The following is a 21,736-nucleotide window of genomic DNA, read 5'->3' on the forward strand; positions in this document are numbered from 1 at the left end:
GCCAGATTCTGTTCTTAGAGATACCCCTGAATATAGGAAATTTTTTGGGCAGAGTGACAGTTTTGGCAAGGGGCATCAGAAAAGACAGACGGTTCTTTTCCATACAAAGGAGAGCACGGAGCCCCATTGCTACAGGAGCTGATGAGAGGCAGCCCTTGGCATTCGAACATCAGCCAGACCTGTCAGGTGGCCCCTGGGAGGCCAAGCCAGCCAGACCTGTTCCATGTTCCCTCGCTTCCATGGGGCCCCACAGTGTCCCAATGGTCCCTGGCTTCCAGGAGGCCCTGAGGTGTCACAATGCCCCCTTGGTGACACCAGGCCCTGAAGGGTCGGAATGGTCTCCATGGTTCCATCAGGCCCCACAGAGTCATAATGGTCTCTGGGTCCATGAAGCCCCACGGTGTCACCACGGCCCCTTGGTTCCATGGGCTCCAGTGGTGCCACAATGATCCCCTTGGTTCCATGAGGTGCCCACAGTGTCACAGTGATCTCCACGGGAAGGAAAGAACCGAGCCCCAGTGTGGCAGGGGCAGCCACCAGAGGCCAAGGCCAGCCAGGCTTGTCTGGGAGCAACCGTTGGATATAGGGAATTTTAGAGGTGGAATCCCACTTTCAGACATGGACATCTGGGGGAGAAGGACGGTCCTTTTCCATAGGAAGAAAAGCACGGAACACCGGTGTTTGAGGGGCAGATAAATGGTGGCCACCAGAGGCCTAAGGCAGCCACACCTCTCTGTCCTGGTAGCTTTTGTCTGAAAACAACCCTTGGATATCGGGAATCTGGGAGGTGGAATCCCAGTTTCTGCCATTTCTCCGTACATAAGGATGGTTTTTTGTATAAGAAGGAAAGCACAGAGGGCAAGTGTTTCTAAGGGAGAGGAGAGGAGAGGAGAGGAGAGGAGAGGAGAGGAGAGGAGAGGAGAGGAGAGGAGAGGAGAGGAGAGGAGAGGAGAGGAGAGGAGAGGAGAGGAGAGGAGAGGAGAGGAGAGGAGAGGAGAGGAGAGGAGAGGAGAGGAGAGGAGAGGAGAGGAGAGGAGAGGAGAGGAGAGGAGAGGAGAGGAGAGGAGAGGAGAGGAGAGGAGAGGAGAGGAGAGGAGAGGAGAGGAGAGGAGAGGAGAGGAGAGGAGAGGAGAGGAGAGGAGAGGAGAGGAGAGGAGAGGAGAGGAGAGGAGAGGAGAGGAGAGGAGAGGAGAGGAGAGGAGAGGAGAGGAGAGGAGAGGAGAGGAGAGGAGAGGAGAGGAGAGGAGAGGAGAGGAGAGGAGAGGAGAGGAGAGGAGAGGAGAGGAGAGGAAAGTGGCTCCTGTGACGCCAAGCCAGCCAGACCTGTTTCTCCTGGAAACTCTTGTCATGGAGTAATCCTTGGATATATGGAATTTGGGATGAAGAATGTCAGTTTTGACCATGTACACCTTGAGAAAAAAGAAGGTTCTTTTCCATTAGAAGGAAAGCACTGAGCCCCAGTATTTCAAAAGCTGATTAGAAGAAGCCCCCAAGGGGCAAAAGGCAGCCAGACCTGTCCGTCCTGGCTGATTTCACTTGGGAGCAATCCTTCGATTTACTGAGTTTTGGAGGTGGAATCCCAGGTTTAGCCATGGGTGCCTGGACAGGAAGAAGAGTTCTTTTCATTAGGAAGGAAAGGACAGAGCCCCAGTGTTTCAGAGGAACATGAGTGCCAGACCTCAGGAGCCAAGGCCAGCCAGACTTGTGATTCCTGGCATCATTTTTCTGGGAGCTATCCTTGTATATAGGGAATTTGGGAGGCAGATCCCAAATTTTGGCCATGGGTGCCTGGTTGAGATGGATGCTTTTTAAGCAAGAAAAGCACACGGACTCAGTGTCTGAAAGGCAGATGAGAGGTGGCCCCTGGGTGGCCAAGGCAGCCAGACCTGTTTCTATTGGCAAGTTTCATCAGGGAACAATCTTTCATACAAGAAAATTTGGGGAAGGAATCCCAGTTTTGGCCATAGGCCCTGGGAGAAGGACAGTTCTCTCCCATAGGATGACGAAGCAAAGAGTCAATTGTGACTCTGGGGTCCCATGGAACCAAGGGGCCATGGTGACACAGCAGGGCCACGTGGATCCAGTCGTCCATTGTGACACTGTGGATCCAAGGAGACCATGGAGACACCCCCAGAACCTCATGGAACCAAGGAGTCCATGGTGACCCAGCGGGGCTGCATGGAGCCAATGGTCCATGGTGACACTGCCCATCCAAGGAGGCCATTTGGACACTGCGGAAGCTCATGGAGCGAGGTGGCCATTGTGACACTGAAGAACTTCATGCCACCAAATATCCATGGGGACACAGCAGGGCATCATGGAACCCAGGAACGGCTGTTGGCAGTGCGGAAACTCCTGGAACCAGGGGCTGCTGTGGCACTGCAGCACCAACACAGCTGCTGCACCTTGTCCCCTGCCCTGCACAGCTCCTTGGGAGGCACAGCAGGAGCAGCACCCTGGGAGTCTCAGGATTGCCCCTCTGGGATCCATGGCACACACTCCCATGTGTGTGGAATTCCAGTTCCCAGCCAGGAAAAGATGTTCCTGACCTTGAAGGCAAAGTCCTTATGGAAGAGCCAAAAGCCAAGTGGAGCAAGATCCTACAGTGACATTTCACTGCCAGCCTTCATAACTTCACCTGTGGTTGTCATAGCTCATGGATTGGGAATTAAATCAGGGCAGGATCTTTGGTGGGAGCTGCCCTGGGTCAAGGGCGGCACTGAGAGAGAAACAGAGCAGGCAAAGGAAGGCAGGAGAGAAAGGAGGTGTTTTGGTTTGGAATGACAGGTGTCTGCTAAGGGAGGCAGGAGCCTCTCCTGAAATGGAAAAATGCCGACTCTTTCTTTCTGAATTGTTATAAATTTGAAATTAAGGGGGGCTCTCAGGTAAAAATATGGGAGCAGGAATAACTGTTTTTTATTAGGGAAGAAAATAAAAATATGAACAATGCAGTGAACAAAAACAACACTGAGAGAGCCAGAATACGACCGGACAGTCTGTTGGACAGGGTGTTGGCCGCAGTCCAATTGGAATGGTCGCTGCAGTCCTCCTGCAGTGTCAGGTGTGGTTCTGTTGGAGAAGTGATCCTGTAGAAAAGGGTGTCTTCTTCTGAAGAGGAAGAGGCAGCTGTTCCTCTGAGAAATCCAGCCCAGAAAAAGCTGTGTTGGTGGGCCAGAATCTCAAGACTAGATGCAGGTAGGAATGCTTGGCTCCTCCCTCTGGGTGGAGCAGCTCACAATGGGATGTTATAGTTCTTATCAGCCATGCAGTGACATTCAATAGCCCATTATCAGCAGATGTCTGCCCTGAGGGAGGATTGATTGTGGAAGAGATAAGGAAAAACTGCCCACTTAACACAGGACAACTGCCAAACAGATGGCAAATAGAACACATCTTGCTTTTCAGTCTGGGACAGGAGGTCACAAACAAAATCAGCTGAGAAGGCGGCACTCTGAAAAGCAAACCAGAACTGTCAGAAAATGAATGGGACAGAAATCAATAATTCTGATAGTTTTATTTATTATCAAAATAAATCACACCCACCCAGCCCCACACAATCTTAATCCCACAACCTCAAATTTAGATCTCACTTCTCCCGATCTCCTTCCAACCCCATCTCACCCTAGAGGCTGTGGAATTGAGTAATTTTGGCATGGGACTGAGGTGGGAACCAGCCATTTTGAGGTGGGATTGAGCATTTTTGGGGTAAGAATGTGGGGTTTCCAGTGGGATTGAATAATTTTGAGGTGACAGAGCAATCCACCTTGGCTTTTGGAGTGCAAAGATATGGAGAATACTACCAGATATCCCCCAAGAACCCACAAATCCCCCAGAATACGTTTCCAAACCGTTAATTCCACCTCAAATAACTCTTAGATGGAGGGACTTTTGACATCTCTGGTCAATACTTTTTTTAGTCATTTTCCAGGTGTTTTTAAGTGATAAAGACAAATCAGAAGAAAATTAGGGCCAAACCAAAACCAGATACCCCTTGAGCATTCCCTGGGCACTGGACAAAACAAACTTGGCAGAAATCATAAGTTCTCCCAAAAGTTGCTCAGAGGAAGCTGCATCCAAGTTTCCAAGAGTTCCTCCAGAAAGAGGCAGAACCTCCTCATAGGAGGGAACCATGCTGTTGTCAAAAAGGCACTTGGGGTCAGACAGCAGTGCCCTGAACTCACTGTGCAAAATAATGTTGCAAGCTGGTTAATAAAATTGTTAGAGAAATGCCTCTGCCCCAATTAAGGTGCTACCAAGACCAAATCCAAGGTGGATTTTATTGAACAGTAAATGTGAGGAAGAGAGAGGGATGGAAAGAAAGAAAAAAGGGGGGAGAGCAAGGGAGTGACAGGGACAGAGACTTCCCCTGGGACAGGGCAAGTGTGACATTGTCCCCTGTGTGCGTGGCCTTCCCAGGGTGGGGGTTTTACACCTGAGCCAGTTTGGGTAAGGGAGGTGGTGTTCACCCCCCACCCCGAGCAGGGATGGCCTCACTGTTTCAGGTTACAGTGTCAGATGTAACCAGAAGTGTTTTCAGTCACCATCTCCATAAACTGTTATCAACAGGTGGGGCAGTGTTCTTTATCTCTTCCATGGCTCAGCCCTGATAACGCCCTCCAGGGGCCATCTTCTGTTAATGGGCCATTGAGTGTCACTGCAGGGCTGATAAAATTACATCGTCCCATTGTGGGATGCTCCGCCCAGGGGGAGGAACCAAGCATTCCTACCTGGATATAATCTCACCCTTGCAACACCACGACCACCTTGCCTACTGCATTCCCAGAGGACAAGAGCTCCATAACCACCACTGGACCTTCAGAGGAAGACCAGACCCTTCTACAGGATCACTGCTTTGACAGAATCACGTTCATCACTCCAGCCGGACTGCAGCCACCATTTCATCAGACTGCTACCACCACCCTGACCAGTGGGGTGTGAGGTTATATCCTGACTCTGTCCGATTAAGCCAGTGTTTCTGTATAATTGCCTTGATCTTAATTTTCTTACTCAATTGTCATTCTGGCTGAGACTCTCCCCCTGGTTTGCCTTCCAACCAGTACAAAACTCACTGTGCTCATCCCTTGTTTTCCTCCCAAAACAGAATTTCCCATACCCAAATCTTCATGAAATGGAGGAGGAGGCTGTGAGGAAGAGGAAGGAGCCCTGGGACATCCAGGCAGGTGAGGAGGAAGTCAGTGCCCCTTTCCCCCTCTCTCCTGCTCCATCTCCCAGCCCAGCCTGGCCCCCGGCTGCAGGACAGCCCCGCTGCCAACGCTCTGCTGACGGGGATGCACTGGGGGGATCTCCTTACCCTTCCTTGTGGCACGGAGGCAAATCCCATCCTCTCCTTGTCCTTCCTCCCCCAGAGCAGGAGCTGATGATGGAGACCAGGAAGGACAAATCCCTGCAGCACAACCTCATGGAAGAGGCCGTTTTGAGCAACTCCACAGAACAAGAATCCAACGGGGAGGAAAAGCCCCGGAGATCCCACACAAGGAGGGGCTGCAAACCCAGCCCAGGGTGCTCTGAGGAGGAAAGGCCCACTCTAGGTCAGGAAGGTGGGCAGAGCTTCAGCCAGAGCTCAGAGCTGGTGGTCTCTGAGAAGCTTCACGATGGGGAGAAGCCCTACAAGTGCTTGGAGTGTGGGAAGAGCTTCAGGCACAGCAACAGTCTGAGACGACACCAGACGATCCACACTGGGGAATGGCCCTACGAGTGTGGGGAGTGTGGGAAGGGCTTCAGCTGCAGCTCTGCCCTTGTAGCCCACCTATGCATCCACACTGGGGAGAGGCCCTACGAGTATCCCGAGTGTCAGAAGAGGTTTCACACCAGCTCCCATCTCCTTGAACATCAGCGGATTCACACAGATGAGAGGCCCTTCCACTGCCCTGACTGCGGGAAGGGCTTCAAGCACAACTCCACTCTTGTCAGGCACCGGCGCATCCACACTGGGGAGAGGCCCTACATGTGCCCCACATGTGGGAAGAGGTTTCAGAGCAGCTCAAATCTCCTCCTGCATGAGCGGGTCCACACCGAGGAGAGGCCCTTCCTCTGCTCTGACTGTGGCAAGGTCTTCAAGCAAAACTCCACCCTTGTCACCCACCGGCGCATCCACACTGGGGAGAGGCCCTACATGTGCCCCACATGTGGGAAGATGTTTCAGAGCAGCTACAGTCTCCTCCTGCATGAGCGGGTCCACACCGAGGAGAGGCTCTTCCTCTGCTCTGACTGTGGGAAGGGGTTCAAGCAAAACTCCAACCTCATCAGGCACCGGCGCATCCACACTGGGGAGAGGCCCTACGAGTGTCCCCAGTGTGGGAAGAGCTTCACCCGGAGCTCTTACTTGACCCAACACCAACAGAGCCACTGGTGAGGGAAGCCCTGTGAGTGCCCCAACTGCAGGAGGAGCTTCGTGCACCGCTCCACCTTCACCCCCCATTGAAGAACCCACATTGGGAAGAGCCCTGGTGATCCCTGTTCCCTGTGATCCATGCTGGGAAGATACCTGTACCTTCTCCTGCCCCTGCCAATGACCTTATGTGGGACTGAAGAACATGAGGGTCTGGCCATGGCCCTGTCACTACATTCACTCCTACCTCAGGTCATTGCCAGGGGCAGGAAAGGGACTCTCTCTCTCTCTCTCCCTGAGAAGGTTGTCCTTTCCAGGCAGGAGGAGATGCGTGGCCAGGAAGATACAATTGATGGTGATGTAATTTCCCCTGTAAATAGTTTTTCTTATCCCTTCTGTTGTCAATATTTTTCTAGTCCTGCTTGTTCCTCATCTCGTTGCTGTTCCCAGTAAATTGTTCTTATCCCAGCCTGGGATCTTTCCCTTTTTTCCTTCAGTGGAAGGTGGGAGGGCAACGAGAGCCAGCAGGGTTTTAGCAGGAGCAGGAAATTGGGCAATTCCATTCCTGAATCCCGGCCTGTGGAAACCGAGCATCCCAGCTGGTGCCAGCCCTGGTGGCCATGGCAGCAGCCTTGGGAGCGGGTCCCTGGCTGGGGCTGAGGGAACCTCTTCACTCTGGTGCCCAGGGACAGGAGTGCAGGGAGCGGCTGCAGCTGAGTCGGGGCAGGCTGAGGTTGGATCTCAGGGAAAGGTTTTTGCCCAGAGGCTGCTGGGGCACTGCCCAGGCTCCCCAGGGAAGGGTCACAGCTCCAGGGCTCTCTGAGCTCCAGCAGCGTTTGGACAGCGCTGCCAGGCCCAGGCTGGCAGTGTTGGGGTGTCCTGTGCAGGGCCAGCAGTTGGACTCGAGGATCCTGATGGGTCCCTCCCAGCTCAGCCACTTCTGTGGTTCTGGGATCCCATGACCCTGGGGATGGGAGTGCCAATGGTTGCCATGGAAACGGGCTCTGGCTGCAGGCCTGAGCTGGTGTCCATGGCAACCACCCCTGGCATGGGGTCTCCATGGAGCTGCCCAGGGACTGACCATAACAACAGGGGCTGGTGATGGTTGCCATGGAAACTGACCATAGCAACAGGGGCTGGGGAAGGTTGCCATGGAAACTGACCATAGCAACAGGGGCTGGGGATGGTTGCCATGGAAACTGACAATAGCAACAGGGGCTGGTGCTGGTTGCCATGGAAACTGACCATAGCAATGGGTCCTGATGAGGTTTGCTGTGGTAATCCAGGGCATCCCTCTGGCTGCCCTGGAAGGCCTGGGACCCTGGCAAGGGGGTCAGGAACCCCCCTGCACAGAGCCCTAAGAGACAGTGCCTGTGATCTCTGTCCATGGAAAAGAGTTTTCAATCTTACAGGATGAATTACACACTCTGAGTGTTTGATATGAGTAATAATTAGTGTGACATGGGTGCAAAAGTAGAATTTTAGGATTCTAGATAAGGGGTTCAAAGGAGGCAAGATGGAGAAAATCGTGTGTGTCCTGTCCTTTTTCGTCTTCTTCATGCCTTTCATGTTTCACTGTAGTGTTGGCATTTTTCTGTTGGTTTAGACTGGGGACACATTGTTCAACACAGGTGGTAGGTATTGGCACATTATTGTAAATATAGCACAGATAGTTTCTGGTATATAATGTTTGTAACTTCCCACTGAGGGGCAGAGCCCTGCACGCTGCCCCGCAAGAAAGGCCTACTTCAGGTCAGACAGAACATGTTATAGATAAGCAAGAATAAACAACCTTGAAAACCAGCACAGATTAATTATGGCTTCTTCTTTGGCAGCGGGGCTCAAAGACAGCGAATTTCTGCAATTTTGGGATCATTTAAATACCACAGATTCTGACATAAATGGCATCCCTGGGTGGGCTCGAACCACCAACCTTTCAGTTAAGAGCCGACAGTTTGCATATTAAGGTTCAGATATTTTGACAGGCCCTCAGAGGGGTTTCATGGGGACTTTCTAAGTGTCCCCAGGCTGCCAAAGAGCCGGGATGTCACAGGCACTCACAGGGGCTCCTGTCATGGGCAGACTGGGAGCTTGAGCCAAAGTTTATTAGAGAAGCTCCTGTCAGGTCAGAAGGCACAGAAAGGACCCCCAATAGCCCCTATAGACCCCCAAATTTCCCCAAGGACCGCCAGCCTTGCTAAGACTCTTTTTGTGAGAGGAGCCTTGGAGCAGCAGGTTCCAATCCCTACCCCTGACATTTCAAGAGCTCGTATGTAAACAATTATAAAGGTGGAATTAAAACTTTATACAATTCTCCCTTAGCATTAGGAATTGTAAACCAGTGTTGGGGGTTGGGTTTTTCCTTTCTGTTTGTTCCTTATCGTTGGCTGATGTTTACCGGCTGATCCCTTATTTTGGGAGGAGCTGCTGCTCTTGGAGATGGGAGTTTCCACTGCTGCTGCCAGAGCCCGGGCCAGAGCTGTTTCTTCTGTCCTGGGATGAGCCTCTGCTCGTGAGAACAGCCACTAAACTGGGACCTTATTTACACCTGCCCCACTAAAAGAGAGACCTATCCCTGTCTGCTCTGGTGCCCAGGATCCTGAGCTGGGCTCTCTCTGCCCTGCTTGGAGCCCCTCACCCCGGGCCTGCCGAGACATCCTGCCAGCCCAGCTGACTGCTTTTTGCCAGTGCTGCTGGGGCACCGAGCTGACTGCTTTCTGAGAGTCCTGCTGGGGCAGCGGAGCCGGCTGCCCCGGGGTTTGTGAAGCAAAGCCTCTCTCCAGCCCTTCCCCCTTCGGACAAAGCCGCCATGGCCCCGCGCTGCCGAGCCCGGCCGGAGCGCCCCCTGCAGCCGCGTGGGGGTCAGCGCACCTGCCCTGCCCCCGGGAGCCACAGCGCCCCTGCTGGCTGTGCCCGGAACTGCACCGCAGGGAAAGCGCCACGGCCCAAAGGCCGGGACTGGGCTCTGCTCTGTTTGCTGTTCGTGCCGCAGCTGCTGCTGCTTGTTTGCTTTGTTATACACACTAGGAAAGAGCTGACATTCCTATTCCCATATCTTTGCCTGCCTGAGAGCCCCTTGATTTCATGATTCTAATAATTTGGAGGGAGGGGGTTTACATTCTCCATTCCACAGGAGGCTTTTTGCTGCCTTCCCTAGCAGACACCTGTCTTGTAAACCAAGACCAGTTTTGGCACCCGATGTGCAGCCTGAGGGCATTGAGAGAAACAGGGTGAAATAAGAATAACAATTCTTGAGTAACATAATTTTTTTTTGTTGCACTGGATATAGAAACCTTGTTCGGTGTCACCATGTGGTCTAGCTTACCCTGGTTTGGGTGGCACATGGTTGTGGCTACATTTTTCCCATCCTATAACTATGGCAAATCTGGCTGATAATCAATTTATTTGATGGGTTAATATGGTGAGGAATTTATGGATTTTTAATTTCCACTGGATGGTGGGCACATGGATTTGAGGCTACCACACACTAACTGTATGTGTTTGGAATTACTTTAATAATGGTACCTACTGTGAGGAAATGACACCAGGGGAAGTTTTCTCCCAACTCCTCAGCCAGCTCTTTGGGTCTACAGTGGTTGGTGTTCCTGCTATGCCTGTTAAGCCTATTCTGTTTAGCATTCAGAGGTAAGGGAAGATTGGCTTAGATAACTATCGTAGCAGGGCGTCCCCAGCCTGTAATAATTAGCACTGACTCCATGATTCCAGAAGGCCGATCAATCGTTTTATTACATTATCCTATACTATACTGCTAAGAAACACTCATTGCTCTTGCAGACAGTCCGATACAGACAGACCAGACTGGTGAATTGAAATCCAAACACCATCACCATTGGCCAATTTAGAAATCACCCTTTGATAAACAAATCTCCATAACACATTCCACATGTGCACAACAACAGGTGCAGCAAGTGAAGATAAGAATTGTTTCTTGTTGTTTTCTCTGAGCTTTCTCACAGCTTCTCACAGCTTCCCAGGAAATTCCTGGGAGATCTCTCTCTCTGCTCAGAGGATATGTGATTACCACAGGTCAGTTGTGACAATGCAGGTCCAAGGACACCATGGTGACACTTCAGAACCTCATGGAATCAAGGGGCCATTGTGACACTGTGCTGCCTCATGGAATCAAGGAGACCATTGTGAACTCAGAGACCCCAAGGAACCAAGGGTCCATGGTGACCTTGTGCAGCCGCAGTGTCACAGAGGAGCCGCTGTGACACATCGAGGGCACACGGAGCCCAGGGGCCATTGTGACACATCAGGGCTCTGTGGAACCACGAAGCCATTGTGACATTGCAAGGCCTCATGGAAGCACGGGGCCATTGTGACACTGCAGAAGCAAGGGGAACATTGTGACACTCCAGGGCCTCATGGAACCAAGGAGACCATTGTGACACTGTGGGGTCCATGGAACCAAGGGAACATGGAACAGGTCTGGCTGGCTGGGCATCCTGGGGATCACCTCACCACCTTGGCATGTTGAGGGCTGCTTCTCATCTGCCCTGAAGCACTGGGGTTCTGTGCTTTCCTTCCTATGGGAGAGAACTGTTCTTCTCCGCCAGGGAACCAGGGCCAAAACCAGGATTTCTTCTCCAAATTTCCTTATATTGCAAGGATTGTTTCCAGATTACATCTGCCAGGAGAAGCAGGTCTGGCTGTCTTGACCACCCAAGGGCCACCTCTCATCTTCCTTTCAAACACTGGAACCATGTGCTTTTTTTTTCTTCTGAGAAAAAACCCATCCATCTTGGCCAGGCACCCATGGCCAAAATTTGGCATCTGCCTCCAGAATTCCCTATGTCCAAGGATAGCTCCCAGACAAAAGCTGCCAGGAATCACAAGTCTGGCTGTCCTTGGCTTCCTGAGGGCTGGCACTCATCTGCCTCTGAAACACTGGGGTTCTGTGCTTTCCTTCCTAATGAAAAGAACTCATCTTCCTGTCCAGGCGCCCACAGCCAAAACTGGGATTCCACCTCCAAAATGCCCTGTGTCCAAGGATAGCTCCTAGACGAAAGGTATCAGGAGAGACAGGTCTGGCTGGCTTGGCCTAAGGGTGGCCACCTCTCATCTTCTTTCTGAACACTTGGACTTCGCACTACTCTTTCCTACAGGAAAAAAACATTCATCCTGTCTAGGCACCCATGACCAAAACTGGGATTGGAAAGGTCTAGATGATCTTGGCCTCTTGAGAGCTGTTTCTCACCTGCTTTCCAAACAGTGGGGCTCAGTGCTTTCCTTCCTATGGAAAAGAACTGTCCTTCATCTCAAGGGGTTTGTGGTCAAAATTGAGAATACTCCTCCTGATTTATTAAAGAAATATGGATATTGATCTAGTATCAATATCCAACTGTGACGGACAAAAACTCTCTAACAGTTTAAAGTTAGAAAGTGTATGTTTATTCGAAGCCGGGCAGCGTGCGGGATAGCTCCCAAATACACACCGCACCTTCCAGGTGATTACAGAGTCTTTTTATCCATACAAGTATTGAATATACAAAATATAAATGCATATTCATAATTTTGGTACATCCCATTCCCCGCTTCGTATGCTAATCACTCCAAAAGCTATTAAGCATGCGTAGTTTGTCCCTTGAAATGGGTCGGTGGTCCCTTTTATGGGGACGGGTCCCAAAATGAGGAAGTAAATGAAGTCTTCCTCGTTCTGACCTTTCTACCTTTTCAATGCGGGTATGACAAATGAACTCTTGGTAGAACTCCCATTCCTTGTCTTCAATTGGTTTCAGAACAGAGGAGGCCCACAATTGTCTTATGTTCCTAAAAGCTATTTATCAGTTTCTATATTCTTCATTATAAACCCAGCTAACCAAACATTGTGCTGACAAGCAATTAATTATTAGTTAACTGCTAACTCCTAACTTCATTTATTATTCTTATTTTAATTAACTCTAGTAAGGCTTATTTGTAACTAAAATCTTAGCTCCTCAAAATCTCTAAATGCCTTAAAGTTTACGTTTCACTCCCAAATTCCATTTATCCAAGGATTCTTCCATGACAAAAGGTGCCAGGTCAGAAAGGTCTGGGTGGCTTGGCCTCCAGGAGCCACCTCTCTCCTCTTCTGCTTTTGAAACACTCAGGCTCAGTGCTTTCCTTCCTATGGAAAAGAACCGTCCATCTTATCTAGGCAGTAAGGGTCGAAACTGGGGTTCTACCTCTAAAATTCTCTATGTTCAAGGGTTACTCCCAGCCAAAATCTGCCAGTACCATCAAGCCTGGCTGGCCTTGGCCTCTGGTGGCTGCCCCTGCCACACTGGGGCTCGGTTCTTTCCTTCCCATGGAGATCACTGTGACACTGTGGGCACCTCATGGAACCAAGGGGATCATTGTGGCACCACTGGAGCCCATGGAACCAAGGGGCCATGGTGACACCGCGGGGCTTCATGGACCCAGAGACCATTATGACTCTGTGGGGCCTGATGGAACCATGGAGACCATTCTGACCCTTCAGGGCCTGGTGTCACCAAGGGGGCATTGTGACACCTCAGGGCCTCCTGGAAGCAAGGGACCATTGGGACACTGTGGGGCCCCATGGAACCGAGGGAACATGGAATAGGTCTGGCTGGCTTGGCCTGCCAGGGGCCACCTGACAGGTCTGGCTGATGTTAGAATGCCAAGGGCTGCTTCTCATCAGCTCCTGCAGCACTGGGGCTCCGTGCTTTCCTTGCTATGGAAAAAAACCTGTCCCTCTTTTCAGATGCTCATCGCCAAAACGGGTATCCTCCGTAAAAAATTTCCTATATGCAAGGTTATCTCTCAGAACAAAGCCTACCAGCTCTGGCTGGCATCTGGTGGTCGCCTCTCATCCCCCTAGGAAACACTGGCACACTGTTCCTTCATTCCTGTGGAAAAGAACCGGACTTCATGTCCAGGGACCATGGCCAAAATTAGAATTTGGCCTCCCAAATTCCATATATCCAAGGATTGCTCCCAGACAAAAGTAGCCAGGACAGACAGGTCAGGCTGGCCCTTTGCTCTGGTGATTTTCTTAGACTATGAGCTGAATGTTTTCATTTGAAAATACCTTGGAGAGGGCCCAGAGATCTCCCAAGGTGGGATTTTGAGGCCTCGGGCACATGACCACTACATATGGACAAAGGAGCTCTGTGCTCTGTGCTGCTGTGGTGGTTTTGCATCACAGAAGTGATGTCCTGAGAGAAGCTGCTAGCAGTTTCCTCCGTGTCTGACAAAAAAAACCCAATCAGTAATTAGCTTTGAGAGCTGACAGTCTGTTAAACCACTAAGCAAACTGCAGGCGCCTCTGTGCAGACCCAAGTTGAAGATGAGAAAGCCTGGCTGGGTCTCTCTCCCCTCTGGCCCCAAAGAGGTGCCAAGGCCGGCCCAGCCCCGTCTCAGCCTTCTGGCCTGGCTGCTGAGATCCTGGCCCTGCCCCAGCGCGGCCCAGCCTGACACAGCCCCAGCGCAGCCGCTGCAGAAACCTCCATGGGAAAACAGCTCCGGCCGCAAGGACCGAGCCCGGCCGGGCTCACGGAACCATCTGCAGCCCCGGGCAGATATTGACTCTGCCAGTGCTGCCATCCCCCCTCCAGTGAGAGAAAAGGACACAGGGCAGGCACACAGAGGAGCAACATGAACCCACTGAGGTCAGTGAAGAGGAAGCTAGTCCCAGATGGGAGGGATGAGGAGATGCCCCCTTGATCTTGGGGCTGAAATCCTCTGCTAAGCTATGGAGAAGGATGTCATTGATACATCAAACTGAAACACGGATGAAAAATCAAACCCTACAATTCCCTTTAAGATTTGTATGGAATGGGTATGTTTATTCACAGTGCTGTGGACACATATCGGGACTCATTGCCCTTTAATAGACATGAGTCCCTCTGAGAACTCTTTATCCTTCTTTATTACCTGTACTAATTTCCATATGCATAGCATTTCACAATAGGTTAATGCATATTCATTACGCTGATTTCACATTACACTTACAGCTAGTTACACTTGTACTCAGTTTTTGTCAGAAAGTACAGAAAGAACTCCTGGATCACTCTGCCCTGTCTGTTTCAAGGTCCGAGGAGTCTTTCTTATCTCTTATCTTTTAGTGTGGAAATTTGCTTTCTTTTCCTTACCTGGGGTAGTTTTGCTAGGGCTGCAGTCCCTAAACTAGACAGCATATTTAGCAAGCTCAAAGTGGCACATTTCACCTAAATCCAAATTTTCATTCTCTCTCACCACAAGTGCTGCAGGAATTGTCTGCAGGCTCCTGCAGTGCCTGGTGCTGCTCCCTTGCCAGAGGCACCCCAGGCCAGGGGGGCACATCTGGGCTGCTGTGTCTGGCTGTGGGGCTCCCTGTTCTGGGCAGTGAGGAGGAGCTGCAGAGGCTCTGCAGGACTGACAGGATGGGCTTTGGGGCTGTGAGGAGAAGCTGAGGGACCTGGGCTGCTGGAGCTTCTGAAGAGGAGGTCCAGGGCTCCTCCTGCAACGGCTCCAGGGGTGGTTTCAGAGAATCACACAATCAGCAAGGTTGGAAAAGTCCTTGGAGATCATCAAGTCCAACCTGTGCCCTGACACTGCCTTGTCTCCCCTGAGCCTCCTCTTCTCCAAGATAAACAACCCCAGCTCCCTCAGCCACTCCTCACAGGAATTGTGCTCCACACACCTCACCAGCCTTGTTGCTCTTCTCTGGACATGCTCCAGCCCCTCCATGTCCTCCCTAAATTGGGGTCTCAGAACTGGACACAGCACTCGAGGTGCTGCCCAACCAGTGCTGAGCACAGGGGAAGAATCACTGCCCTGCTCCTGCTGACCACACCATTCCTGACCCAGGCCAGGAGCCATTGGCCTTCTTGGCCACCTGGGCACACGGCTGGCTCATGTCCAGCCTGCTGTCCATCAGTCCCTGCAGGTCCCTTTCTGCCTGGCTGCTGTCCAGCCCCTCTGTCCCCAGCCTGTAGCGCTGCAGGGGTTGTTGTGGCCAAAGTGCAGGACCCGGCACTTGGACTTGTCAAACCTCACCTTGTTGGATCTGGATCTGATGCAGTTAGAAATTAAGAGTTTGTGGCGCAGTTAGAAATTGTATTAAGGTGTGATGGGGAGCACTGGGCTGTCTGGGTGTGAAGTAGCATAGGTTTATAGTGTAAGGTTTCAGCCACCTTAAGACAAAGATAAACAATGTTATCTTGCCAATCAGAGTTCCTTTGTAAATTGTAAACTATGTAGAAGTGTATAAAAACTGCCATCTTCTCTCGAATAAACGGAGAACGTTGCATTAATAATATTGGTTGGATGTGCATTCTGTCCGGCCAGATTTCCCTTTTTATGATGTCCCTGGCTTTTATCAAGGACCCACCGTGTTACTCAGAATGGCATCAGCCCATGGTGAGATGCTCCACCTAGGGGGGAAGAGCTAAACATTCCCACCTAGATATATCCTGGGATTTCTAGACAGAGAGGCAGCCTTCCCACAGGTTTCCAAGAGGACACAGCTGGGGTTTTCCACTGGACCGACTACACCTTTTCTACAGGACCACTGCTCCAACAGAAACCAGCTTTGGTTTCCCTCTGGCAGAGAAGCCCTTTTGGGGCACAGGTTTCTGGGGCAGCAGACGGGCACCGGTGCTGCCAGGGCTCGGGGGAACTCTGCTTCGGCGGGGACTGTGCCTCAGCGGCTGATGTCAGCGCTCCCCGGGCCCCAGGGTCAGAGCAGCATTCCTGCCCTGGCCCACACGTTCCTGGTCTGTGTCACACGGCCGTGCTTAGGATGGCCACCATGTGGGACGTGTCCCGAGGAGGCCGTGCCAGCTTCTGTGCAGGGCCCCGTGCCCTTCCCGCCGCGGCTGTGTCAGCAGCCCTGGGGGCTCCTGCTGCTCTGAGCCCGCAGAGCAGGGCAGCGTTTGCTGATGGTCTGAGCCGTTCCTAAAGATCCTGTTGGGCTGTCTGACACACCTGGGGCAAGGCATTCCTTCCAACCTGGGCCACTCTGGGGGGCTGGGGGTGGCCCCAGGGCAGGTGGCAGAGTGTGCAAGGGCCCTTTGTGACACGGTGCAGCATGGTCACCGTGGAATGGAACGGGACAGGGTATCCAAGGGCCCTTTGTGACATGCTGTGGCATAGGTGTTGGCAGTGACAAGGCCACTCCACAGTGCTCGGTGCACGCGACAGGACAGGACGGAGAGAGCGGTGCTGTGAGGAGCCCTCGCACAGCCACTCATTCATTGCTGACCTGGAGCTTTCCCGAGGTATTACTCCTGCAGGTGACCTCGTGGCCAGATCAGAACACTTGGTGACCTCTGGCCTTCCCAAGGCATCTCTTCTGCAGCTGCCCTCGAGGGCAGACCGTGGCATTTGCTTTGCACCGTCCTTGACAGGAGACTCCTGTCCTTGTGGCTGGAGCCCCCAAGACCAGAGTGCAGGACTTGCTGTCCTGTAGCCTTGCCCAGACTTCACTCTTGCAGGTGCCCTCAAGGCACAACTGCAGCACTTGCTGACTCAGACCTTTTCCTTTTCACCTTCTGCAAGTAGCCATGAATCCAGGCAGTGACGTAGAGCACTGACCTGCGAGCGTGCCCATCCCATCCCATCCCATCCCATCCCATCCCATCCCATCCCATCCCATCCCATCCCATCCCATCCCATCCCATCCCATCCCATCCCATCCCATCCCATCCCATCCCATCCCATCCCATCCCATCCCATCCCATCCCATCCCATCCCATCCCATCCCATCCCCTGGGGCCTTGCCCATGGACAGGATGGAATAGGGGCCGACCCAGCTTTGCTTCCGAGATCAGACGAGACCGGGCGCTCTCAGGGCGGTGTGCCATGGGCACCTGGCAGCCCCTCAGCAGCGCCCTTCAACACACCCCAACACGCTCTGGCACAAGCCCAGAAAACCATGGGGGCTCCGCACGGCCAACAGGGCCAGCCCTGCCCACAAGAAAATCTAGAGCCAGACCCGAGCCCACAACACACACACAAGGGATAGAAAAAAAACAAGGCCCATGTCTAGGTTTGAAAAGACAGGAGTCTGTGAAGGAAGGCAAAAGCCTCCTGTGAAATGGAAAAGGTAAACACCCTCCCTCCGAATTACCACAATTTAACAAAAGGCTCTCAGGCAAAGATATGGGAATGGGATTAACAGTTCTTTACCAGGAAAAAAAACTAAATAAAAAAATAATAATAAAACAAATGTAATTAGTACAAATGAAACTAGTGATGGAGGCAGAAACCTGACACCCTGAGGAGTCAGGGTGTTGGTAGTAGTCCAGTTAAAATGGTGGCTGCTCCTCCTGGAGTGGCAGATGAAATGCTGCTGAAGTGGTGATCTCTGGAAGGGTGGAGTTTTCTCTGAAGGTCTGGTAGTAGCTGGGCCTGGTCTTCCTCTAGGAATTCAGCAGAGAAGAAGCTGGTGGGATGAGGTTCTGGGGGTCCTGGTGGGCACTGGGAGGGAGTTTGGGGGTACTGGGTGTGACTGGGAGGGACTAGAGTGAGCCTGGAGGAGCTGGATGGAGATTGGGGATGGAAAAGCAGAGATTGGGATGAGGTTGGTTGTACTGGAAAGAGACTGGGAAGCGTTTGGGTGAGTCCTGGTGGGGCTGAGAAGGGACTGGGAGAGGGTTTAGGCGTACTGGGGTGGTGGGGGGAGACTGGAAGGGGGTTGTGGGATTCTGAAAGGGATGGGAGACGCTTTGGTGGGTCCTGGGGAGGTGAGGAAGGGATCAGGGCAAGTTTCAGGGGCTCCTGGGTGGACTGGGAGCAATCAGGAGGGTGCTTGGAGAGGCTTGGGGTGTCAGTGAGAGGTTTTGGGGGGTCCTGATGCCTGCAGGCCTCCCAGAGATGCCGCTGGACACCACCAGCAGCAAGATGCAGACGAGGATCAGGGACTACGAGTTGGGCTTTGTCTTCCTGGTGCTGGGGCTCGGCTTCTACCTGTGCAAGTGGGTCAAGGGGGGTACCGGGGGTCATGTCCCCTCTCCCCAAGACTGTGGGTGCTCCACCCGGGGCCCCCAGCCCGGTGTCACCCCTGTTTCTCTGCCCACAGAGCTCCTGAGCCACCGGCGGCCGCAGAGCTTCCCTGTGGCCTCGGACCCAGCCGGGATCCCCCGCTCCATCCCCACGCTGATTTTGGGGGGTCCTGTGTACCCCCAGCCCTGCTGTCACTCTGCCCCTGCCCGCCTGCTCCCAGTGTTCCCAGTAACGCTTCCCAGTTAAACCCAGCCCAGTTTATGGGGGCACTGGGGAGGGACTTGGGGGGACCCCACGGCGGGGCCGGCACTGGGCAGGGAGGGCGGGGTCCGGGTGGGGAACACTGCCTGCTGCGGGTCTGCCCGGCAACTGCTGAGTCATCAGCGCCGCTCTCTCTGATTGGCTGACTCTTGTCCACCGCATTCTCTCATTGGCTGAGGAGAGGCCCGGGAGTGCAGAGAAGGAACGGGAGAGATCCCGCCCCGAGCAGCGGCACGGGGACAACAGACCCAGCCTGGGCACAGGGAGGGAATTTATTACCAACCAAACCACGGCAGCACGAGGAGAAGGGAAAGAAATCCCTCCAACACCTTCCCCCACCCAACGGGGATCACCCACAACAGGGATATCCACCAGGGAGAGACGGGGACATCCGAGATTAGACCAAAGCCAATTTTATTGTGTGTACCAGGTGTTTATACAGGGATTTACTTGTAGGGTCCTTATATAGGGCTCTGTTTTTGGTACATTTTCTCATTAGTTACAAATTCCTCATGACATGACATCACCTGGTAACATTATTTTATCACAAAGTCTCATACCACGTTGCTTGGTCACTCCTTGCCCAGGGAGACTTAAACTGTGTCTGTGTCTCCCACAGTTTCTGCTCAGTCAGGCCTCAGATATCGGGCCCCTTTATCAGCTCCATTGCTTTACTCTCTGTTTTATTCCCCATACGGGGGCACCAGGGCTCTGCCCAACGGGGGTCACTGGGGATCATCCAGCCCGGATCCTCCCATGGGGGATGGAGCTGGAGCAGCGCACCAAGCTCTTCCCTCACTCTCTTCCCTCACTCCAAGCTCTTCCCTCACTCTCTTCCCTCACTCCAAGCTCTTCCCTCACTCCAAGCTCTTCCCTCACTCGGGGCACTCACAGGGCTTCCCTTACTGGTGCCTCCGTTGGTGCTGGGTCAAGGCTGAGCTCTCTGAGAAACCCTTTCCACACTTCCCACACTCGTAGGGCCTCTCCCCGGTGTGGATGCGCCGGTGCACGGTGAGGCTGAAGTTGCGGTTGAAGCCCTTCCCGCAGTCGGGGCAGCGGAAGGGCCTCTCCTCTGTGTGACTCCGCTCATGTCTGAGGACACTGGAGCTGGTCCGAAACCTCTTCGCACACTGGGGACACTCGTAGGGCCTCTCCCCTGTGTGGATGCGCTGGTGTTTTCTCAGGGCTGAGATCCGCCCAAAGCTCTTCCCACATTCCAAACATTTGTAAGGCCCTTCCCCGGTGTGGATCACCTGGTGCTCATTTAGGTGAGACCTCTGTCTGAAGCTCTTCCCACACTTCCCACACTCGTAGGGCCTCTCCCCAGTGTGGATGCGCCGGTGCTCGGTGAGGTCGGAGTTCCGCTTGAAGCCCTCCCCGCAGTCAGGGCAGCGGAAGGGCCTCTCCTCTGTGTGACTCCGCTCATGTAGGAGGAGATTGGAGCTGGTCCGAAACCTCTTCCCACACTCCCCACACTCATAGGGCCTCTCCCCGGTGTGGATCCTCTGGTGCACGATCAGTCTGGATCTCCAGCTGAAACCCTTCCCACATTCCAAGCACTTGTGGGGCTTCTCCCTGCCATGAGGCTTCTCCACCAGCTCCGAGCTCTGGCTGGATCTCCGCCCGCCTTCCTGGCTCAGGGGGGCTCTTTCCTCCCCGCAGCTCCCTGGGCTGGGTTTGCAGCTCCTCCTCCTGCAGCATCTCCGGGGCTTTTCCTCCTCCTCCATCCAGCCACGCCCAGGGAATGAAAAATCCTGGTTTGGGGTAAAAAACAAGAAGAGAGAACCTTGGATTGGAGATTCTTCCGTGCTTCAGTTCATCTCAGGAAGTCATTGGGAATCTTGTGTCTGTAAGAACCGCCAAAACATCAAGATTTAGCCCAAAAATCCCACAAATTTCAAGACACAGATCAAAAACTCCCCAAACATGATAAGTCAGCAAAAACCTCCTCCAAAACATAAAGATTCAGCTGCCACATAAACCAAAGCACCAACATTTAGCCCACGAAAGCTCAGAAACACCAAGATTCATCCCCTGAAAATCCTGGATCTCCCTCCAGAGTCACTGGCGGCATGTGGGGGAAGCAGCGCTCTGGGGCTGGGGGAGCCTGCAGATACAGGGAGGGGTGGAACCTTCTGCTGCTTCCTCTTTCTGCTCCTCCTCATCCTCCTCTGGTGTCTCTCCTCTTCCTCACACTCCTCTTCCTCCTGATATTCCTCCTTCCCCTGCACAATCCCACCTTCTCCTGCCACCTGCATCGTTTGACCATTTTGTTCCTCAAGCCTCCTGCCCCCAGGCCCAGCACCCACTGCCGGCTCCCTCTTCCCCCCAGACCCACAGCATCCCAGCCGAGGGGCAGGGATGGAGCTGGGGCAGGTCGGGCTGGGGCAGCGCTGGGCTCTCGGCCGCTCCCGCCCGCACTCGGTCCCCACTGCAGCCGCTCCCGCCAGGACAGCGCGGGGGGGCCCCGGCCTTGGCGCTGCCCCATTCCCACCTCCCCAAATTCCCCTCGCGGGGGCGATGGGGCCGAGGGGGGGAGTCCAGTTGGGGAAGGCTCAGAGGGCCAGGGAGCTGTAAACAAGGGAGTGACAGGAGAAGGAATCGATTTCAGAAAATGTTATCAGTTAATGACACAGACTGCTGCTCAGCCAAGGCCCTGCTCTATTCATGAACTTCCAGAAGAACAACAAAGACTTAACAGAGCCATGAATATCATTTGCTATACAAAAGCAGGGAGCATATTAAGGGAGTATGTTGTAGGTGGATTGGGAAGTCTGTAGCTCTCAAGTACTTCAGCCAGTGGGGAAAGCAGAGGGAGATGTGGCCAGGAGAATTAGGATGAAAAGGAGGCTGTGTCCTCCAGTAATTGGAGAGATCCCATGGGGAATGTCCCATGGCCTTTCCCATTTTTAGAAATGAAATTAGTTTCACGGGACTCCTCTGTCTGCTTTGTGGACAGAAACCTCTGGTGATGTCAATGTTTCCGCACACCCTGGGGCAGGGAGTGCAGCTGAAGGTGCCTCACCCACTTTGGGTGATCGGCTCCCTTGGCTGGCGGCAGCACCGGGGATTGATTGGGGACCCGGGAGTGACCAGGAGACAGACGAGTGACACATCAGGGGGGTCTGTGAAGCGTCAGCAGGGAGAGAGCACTGAAAATCTCATCAGTGA

The 21,736-nt window shown here is 53.0% G+C and overlaps 1 protein-coding gene across 1 annotated transcript in view; it reads right to left on the minus strand.

The window, feature by feature from the left end:
- LOC121468988 (uncharacterized) overlaps window positions 1-21,736 on the minus strand; it is a 418,875-nt gene that overhangs the window by 56,242 nt on the left and 340,897 nt on the right. The window contains exons 13-15 of the mRNA XM_072921310.1: window positions 21,591-21,593; window positions 19,819-20,140; window positions 19,472-19,734 (exon numbers count right to left, since the gene is read on the minus strand). Of these exons, the coding sequence (XP_072777411.1) occupies window positions 19,472-19,734; window positions 19,819-20,140; window positions 21,591-21,593 (588 nt within the window). The remainder of the gene's footprint in view (window positions 1-19,471; window positions 19,735-19,818; window positions 20,141-21,590; window positions 21,594-21,736) is intronic.

The sequence above is a fragment of the Taeniopygia guttata genome, chromosome 36, assembly GCF_048771995.1.
Source record: "Taeniopygia guttata chromosome 36, bTaeGut7.mat, whole genome shotgun sequence".
NCBI lineage: Eukaryota > Metazoa > Chordata > Aves > Passeriformes > Estrildidae > Taeniopygia > Taeniopygia guttata.